This window comes from Rhinopithecus bieti, unplaced genomic scaffold, assembly GCF_001698545.2.
Source record: "Rhinopithecus bieti isolate Rb0 unplaced genomic scaffold, ASM169854v2 scaffold_3043, whole genome shotgun sequence".
In the NCBI taxonomy this organism is placed as follows: Eukaryota; Metazoa; Chordata; class Mammalia; order Primates; family Cercopithecidae; genus Rhinopithecus; species Rhinopithecus bieti.
In genome coordinates this window covers 6,126,342-6,133,357 of record NW_016804580.1, presented here as the reverse complement: position 1 = coordinate 6,133,357, position 7,016 = coordinate 6,126,342, and the positions used below count along the sequence as shown (strand labels likewise).

General features: G+C 35.8%; 1 protein-coding gene across 1 annotated transcript in view; it reads left to right on the top strand.

The window, feature by feature from the left end:
* The window catches only part of LOC108527770 (dnaJ homolog subfamily C member 1-like), a 57,693-nt gene that overhangs the window by 7,969 nt on the left and 42,708 nt on the right, over nt 1-7,016 (top strand). The window contains exon 2 of the mRNA XM_017869232.1: nt 2,228-2,347. Coding sequence (XP_017724721.1) covers nt 2,273-2,347 — 75 coding nt within the window. The 5' untranslated portion in view covers nt 2,228-2,272. The remainder of the gene's footprint in view (nt 1-2,227; nt 2,348-7,016) is intronic.

Sequence of the window (7,016 nt, the reverse complement as noted above, 5' to 3'; positions counted from 1 at the left end):
CTAATTAAAATCAGATTTGTTTTTAATGCCAATGTTTATATATGCAGAGAGTATTTGGGAAGCCGATCTGTTAAAAACAGAAATTATTTTAAAGACTTAGTTTACTATATGAAACAATGATTTATATTTTAGACATTGTAGACAATTTTTTTTGCTCCAAAAATGTTAAAATAACATAGAAATTAGATAATTTGATTTAGTGTGATTTTGTACATACTATATGATTTGATCAGTATATAACTTTATGCAGTGATCAACTTCACGCTCTTCATGACATGATCTTTTACTGTAAGCTTATTTAAATTCTGCCTAAACTTAAGTCTTTTCCATTTCTGAAACCTATTGGTCCACTTATTAAAGCTTTTTAGCAATAAAGCTATGATTTCCTTTAAAATCCAATTATATTTCTCTAAATAGTAGCTGAATAAGAATAATACTTTTTTCCTTAAATAAAGACAAGAAGAAAGAAAAAACCCTCTGTGTAAATTTTTAAGTCATCTGATATGAATAATTAGATTTCTGATATTCATTAAATATCAAAGAAATTCCGACCAGACCCAATGTGGGCTACCTTTTTATGTAAGTGAATTTATGCATGTATTGTAGACGCTGTACTGATGAATATGTTTGAGGCTTTCAGCTCTTAGTGGATACAAAATAGAATGATTGATAAAATCCTCCCTACTATTGGCTATTATTTACTGACTCTTAAGTGGCAGGTTGTATTTATGCCAATTTATCTGCTTCAGGGAACATTCTTGATAGCAGAACAAAGTGAATAAAAGTAGTTTGCTTTGCAAATGAATGCAAATGGGAGAGCCTTTCGGAAAGCCCTTTAACAGGGGCAATGCACTTTGATTATGAGTGAAGCTGCCATTTGGACATGGTGAAAAGAGCACGCTTGAACCATTGATTGGGGGAGACAGTAAAAAGTCAGGAAGGGCCCCGTTAAGCTTGCAGTGAGGCAGGCGGATGTCAGTGTGGTTAGAGCACAGTGGGAGAATGACAGGGAGGATTAGTGTCAGGGAGAAGCTTTGCTGTAGCTGTGGAGATAGTCCCTGGGGTCACTCACCTCTGACTGTTGTTCTGTGCTGATGGTTCTGTAATGCAAACTGCCTGATGTATGCCTGTTCATTATCGGAAATGGTGATTAGAAAAGGTATTTGCCTCAAAGGTTTCCTTCTTTCTCTCTTTCTTTTTCTTTCATTCTTTCATTTTAATTAAAGGAAAATAAGGTAGGCTTCCTCAATCTCTCTGCTGGCTACTGGAGTATTGTTTAATACCAGAGTGCTTTATTGCCTCTAGTGGGGAATAGTTAAGTGCTAAAATGTAATGTGAAATAATTGTAACATGGTTTTTTGTCATTTGATAAAGATTTATTTCACTGTGCTCACTTTGGGATTTGACCACTGGTAGTGCTGAGTAAAATGCAGAGAATATGTTTGCTGTAAGAATTTTTGCATATGCATGTTTATAATCTCTAAGGTATTTTTAAATTTAGTTTAATCGTTTGGTCAAAGCTAAAAGTTGACCAAAATGAAATGGTCAAAATGAAATGAGATACCGCTTTACATGGACTTGATGGTTTGAGTCTTGGCCACAAGAGTTTCTAATATTATTTCTGTTCCGAAGTTTAAAAAAAAAATGTAGTGACATTTGAAAAGCTAAACTTCTTGAAAAAATATTATTTTAAAATTGAACATCATTACATAGAATGATCAAAAAGTGTCTTGTCGCCGTTCTGATTTCAGACCAGTATATTTACTTGTTCACATTTCATTTATACTTGTGTTTTTTTTTTTTTTTTTTTTTTTTTTTTAAAGTGTGTATTTAAAACGAAAAAACAGAGAGACCTTTAATAGTAACTTTACGTGAGGCATTTCTGAGCAGCACTGCATTTTATAGCAAGGATGCATTTCATAAGCTTTGAGAATGGTTTCTCACTTTAATTCAAAACCGAATAGTCTTTTTTAAAAAATGTCTACAAAACCAGGTTTTGCAATATTTATACTTTCTTAGTATACGTAGGAAAATGAAATAGGCTTCTAGAGCTTTGCATTCCGGTGTTAAATATGCAGCTCAAATCTTTATTGAAACTATTAGATACAACTTAGTATTGTTTTTTACAGAAAGCATATTGCCAATAATTTGCTTCACAGCAATTATCTCCCAATTATCTTTTTTATTCCCCCAATTATCTTTTTTTATTTTCTTTAATGTTTTGCAGGCACCTGAGTGGACAGAAGAGGACCTCAGCCAACTGACAAGAAGTATGGTTAAGTTCCCAGGAGGGACTCCAGGTCGATGGGAAAAGATTGCCCACGAATTGGGTCGATCTGTGACAGATGTGAGTTCACTGAGATTTACATTGTATAGAGAGAGACAAACCAGAACATGTCAGCTATGTAGAAGGCAGACATAGATGGGTTCCACAGTATTTTTGGGGAGGGGATACAATCCTTTTAGGACCTGAAAGTGAACCATTAATGAAATAAGTGAGAAGCAGATGTGAGCCAGTCCCCTGGTCCACAATTAACAGCTGTGTGAGGAATTCTAGTGTTTAGAGACTTAAGCTACTGTAACCTAATCAAAGGAAAACAATGCCAGTTTTTGGGTTTATAGTAACCCCTTTAACTGTGGAAAAAATAGTTCTCAAACTGATCAGAATTAGGAAGGTTGTATTTCAGCTGGATCTGTTTAACGTTGAAGTACAGATTGCGACTGCTACTCAGACAGGTGGTTTGGATTAATTAAATGAGCAATATTCCCATAATGCAAATGGTGTTGGCCTTTTTGTTTCAAGGATGATAGCAACTGTTCGTGTGATAAGTAGTCTAACCAGAAGAAACTGTGTGTGTGTGTGTCCATACCTAACATTTAAAAGATACATTACTTACTTGGAAAGGTTTTGACTTAACACTTTAGCTGCTTTTATTGAGGAAATTTAGAGCAGAAAAATTTTTAGAAATTTTACACACCAGCACAGTGCCTGATGTGTAATATACTAAATACACAGTAAATGTTTAATTGAAATTGAGAAAAAATATTATTTTTATCAAATTGATATTTTCATAAGGGATAGTAAATATTCTTTACTAAATTTACTTTAAATAAATCCTATAGATCCAAAATACTTAGAGGGTTACTGAAAGCAAAGATTTAAATTTCCCCTTCCATTCTGTTAGTGTACTTTTAGGCCATTTTTGATACTGACAGTTTTTTAAAACCTGCAAAATGATTACTAAACATGGCTACCAAAAAAAAGCTTATTGTAAATGCTGTAAGTTCCTTTCTATAATCAACTTCCACTTTTTAGTTTAGAAAGAAACTTAGGAAATTATTATGGTTGCACATCCCTAATCCGTCACATTGGCACTCAAGTTTCAGATTTTTGAGCAATTTCAGACTTTTGGATTAGGTATACTTGATCTGTACTGTCAAGTTTTGTATTGTTTTGTTTTGTTTTTGCAATGGACCGGCTTTGAGAATTTTAAATTATATATATGAATATTGTTACTACTGTAGAGGTCATTTAAAAGACTGCAATCTGAATTTTTATAAGATGTTTAGCAATATTTTTTATTTAAAGTTGAAGTTTGATCATGGGGAAAATAGCTGTAGTATTTTGTAACTTTTTTTTTTTTTTGCTATGTTTCATGAGGAGACTAGTCATCTTGAGTTACTAGAAAAGAACCATAAGGATAACTTTTCTTCAGCTAAACATGTTATGTTACTGCATGGTGTGTTTTATTATCTCGTTTTAAGGTTGTTTGTAAAAGATAAGTTAATAATGACTTAATCAGTAAATATCTGACGAAATTAAAGACATTCCATGGTTTTTGATGTTTTAAGTACTATGACCTTCTAATTACATAGCTGCTGTTAATACAGTGATTATCAAAAGAAACTGAAATAATTTTTTTAGGTTATAAAACATTGGTTTAAAAAGGCCCTAAACTTTTAGTTCAATTGCTTAATGAAAAATAATAGTAATACTTATGTATTATCTCTTTTGAAGATTATCTCTTTTGAAGACTCTTTAGTAATACTTATGTATTATCTCTTTTAAATGCACCACATTTAACTTTTAAGATAATATTTCTGTAAGGCTCTACATTTGATGCTAAAGGCAGATAGGAAACTGAGTAAAGCAATATTTTAATTTGTTGTCATTAAAACCTGGTAAATTTTTTTTTTTTTTTTTGAGACGGAGTCTCGCCCTGTCGCCCAGGCTGGAGTGCAGTGGCCAGATCTCAGCTCACTGCAAGCTCCGCCTCCCGGGTTTAGGCCATTCTCCTGCCTCAGTCTCCCGAATAGCTGGGACTACAGGCACCCACCACCTCGCCCGGCTAGTTTTTTGTATTTTTAGTAGAGACGGGGTTTCACCGTGTTCGCCAGGATGGTCTCGATCTCCTGACCTCGTGATCCGCCCGTCTCGGCCTCCCAAAGTGCTGGGATTACAGGCTTGAGCCACTGCGCCCGGCCAAAACCTGGTAAATTTTTATCCGTATTTTTAAGAGGAGAAAGATGAAGATTTTAAAATGCCAAAAATACACACGATGTAAGCAACAGAGCCTCATAGATCCTAGTATATACTTAATTTACTAGAGTAGTCTTGGTGCAGTCAAAAGCATCTTTTTAAACTTTTTCAAATTCATCCCATATGTTTCCTTTTTTTCCTCCCTAGACTTACCCAAGGGAGACTGATTCCATGTCTGCAATAGATATTTTTTCCCTTTATCATGGAAGTGGAAAACCTGACATTGTGAAGTGGTGTTTTTTTGTTTTTTGGGTTTTTTTTTTTTTTTTTTGGCCAAGTATTAGTTCTGTTTTCATAATAACAAAGGTACCTTGGAAATAAATATGTAATAAATCTAAATATTTGTTGTACAAAAAAATGCCATTATAACTTTTCTTCTATGTCAGTATATATATATATAGACCCACACTGCATTTTCATTCTGTAAGCATCATCTCCATGGCTGGACTATTCATTTCAATAACTCTACCGTCCCCTAACACATACACATATCCACGCGCGCACACACACACACACAGAGAAAATCACTCTGTAAAAGAGAACAGGTGTCTGTAGACTCATTTTAGTAACTCACAGGGATGACTTGTAAATCACATGAAACAGCTGAAATGGTTCAGCTAATATTGTTTCTCTAGTATAATGTTAAGTGAAAGTTAACCACACTTTAAAAAGACCACTTGTGCCTGTTTTTGGGTTATGGTGTTAATTAGATTCGTTTTCATTAAGTATTCAATCATGAAAAAGAAGCCAGGTTCAATTGAGTGTCATCAGAACCTCTGCATACTGACCTGATCACCTGCCTAGTTCTCCCTGACTTTGCACAGCTGTTCTTTGACCCGGTTTCCTTGCCAAATTTGTAGCTTCAGGCTTAGTTCTTTCCTTCAAGAAACAATTGACCTTTTGGGAGAGAGGTGAGTGTGTGCCAGTGGTGAGATTTATATGATTCTTTATTTGGGTTGTCGGGTTACAGTTAAAAACCTTTTTATTCCTCAATTAAGAAAGAAATTAAGTGTATTAGTTGTCATAATTAGCAGAATTAGATTGCTAAATTGTGCTCTGGATAAATACAAGCAATTTTTTTTAAGCTTTTAAAAAATTGACACTGAGTGTATTTTAATTCAGATATACCTAAACTGTAAGACCTACTTTATTGTGGATTTAATATTTTAAATGTTCATATATGCCTTTCAGCAAATAATTTTGGTAATCACAAAGGACACTCAAATTGTAAAAGTAACAGAGGAAACAAAAACTGTCTCGCATGTAAAACCAACTTTAACATGATGATTAACTACAGGTTTCCTAAATTAAGTTCAGGGGGCCCCAGATTTCTTGCTTGTGAAGTAATGCTATTCTCTTGCCTGAAAGGGTGTAAACTGATTCTGCTTCTCTCCCTGGTCACTAATCTCTTGCATTCTGGTTGTGATAACAGACTGATAGGAGATTTTTCTGCCTGTTTGGAAAAGGCCCAGGTAGGCAGCAAAACAAAAGACAGGTGGCTAGATTTAAACAGGCTTTTATAATTAGCTTAGTGCCATAGTGTGAGGTGTAAGCGGTGTGTAGTTATATAAGTAGCCCATTATGCAAGTGAAGAGGAGGAGGGAAAATCATAAAATTCCCAATTTCATTTCCATAGCTTAACCACAAGGAGATTCCTATTGGGGGAAATTTATATATTGCTGTTATACTGGTTTCAAAAACACATAAGTGGACTCTTCAGTCGAAAATAAGCATTATGCTTTATATCAGTGAACTAAATATATAGCTATTATATTGGCAAATATTGCTATTACTTTTAGAGTCAGGCTAGCCCTACACAAAATTGTAAACATGATAAGGACTGTCCTTTTGGTTTTTCTGCCTTCATCCTCACTGTCCCCTTACCAGTTTCCTGCTATAGCAGTTTTCTTGGTCTGAGCCACATGTCATACTCCTCTCTCTTCCTTCTCTTACCCTCTCAACCTTACAACTTTTAAAGATATTTAAATTTTAGAAAACAGGCCGGGCGCGGTGGCTCAAGCCTGTAATCCCAGCACTTTGGGAGGCCGAGATGGGTGGATCATGAGGTCAGGAGATCGAGACCATCCTGGCTAACACCGTGAAACCCCGTTTCTACTAAAAAATACAAAACTAGACCGGCGAGGTGGCGGGCGCCTGTGGTCCCAGCTACTCGGGAGCCTGAGGCAGGAGAATGGCGTAAACCCGGGAGGCGGAGCTTGCAGTGAGCTGAGATCCGGCCACTGCACTGCAGCCCGGGCGACAGAGCGAGACTCCGTCTCAAAAAAAAAAAAAAGAAAACATGTGCAGGTTTGTTATACAGGTAAACTCGTGTCACGGGGGCTGGTTGTACCACAGAGGCTGGTTGTATAATTATTTCATCACCTGGCTGGGCGCGGTGGCTCAAGCCTGTAATCCCAGCACTTTGGGAGGCCGAGACGGGTGGATCACGAGGTCAGGAGATCGAGACCATCCTGGC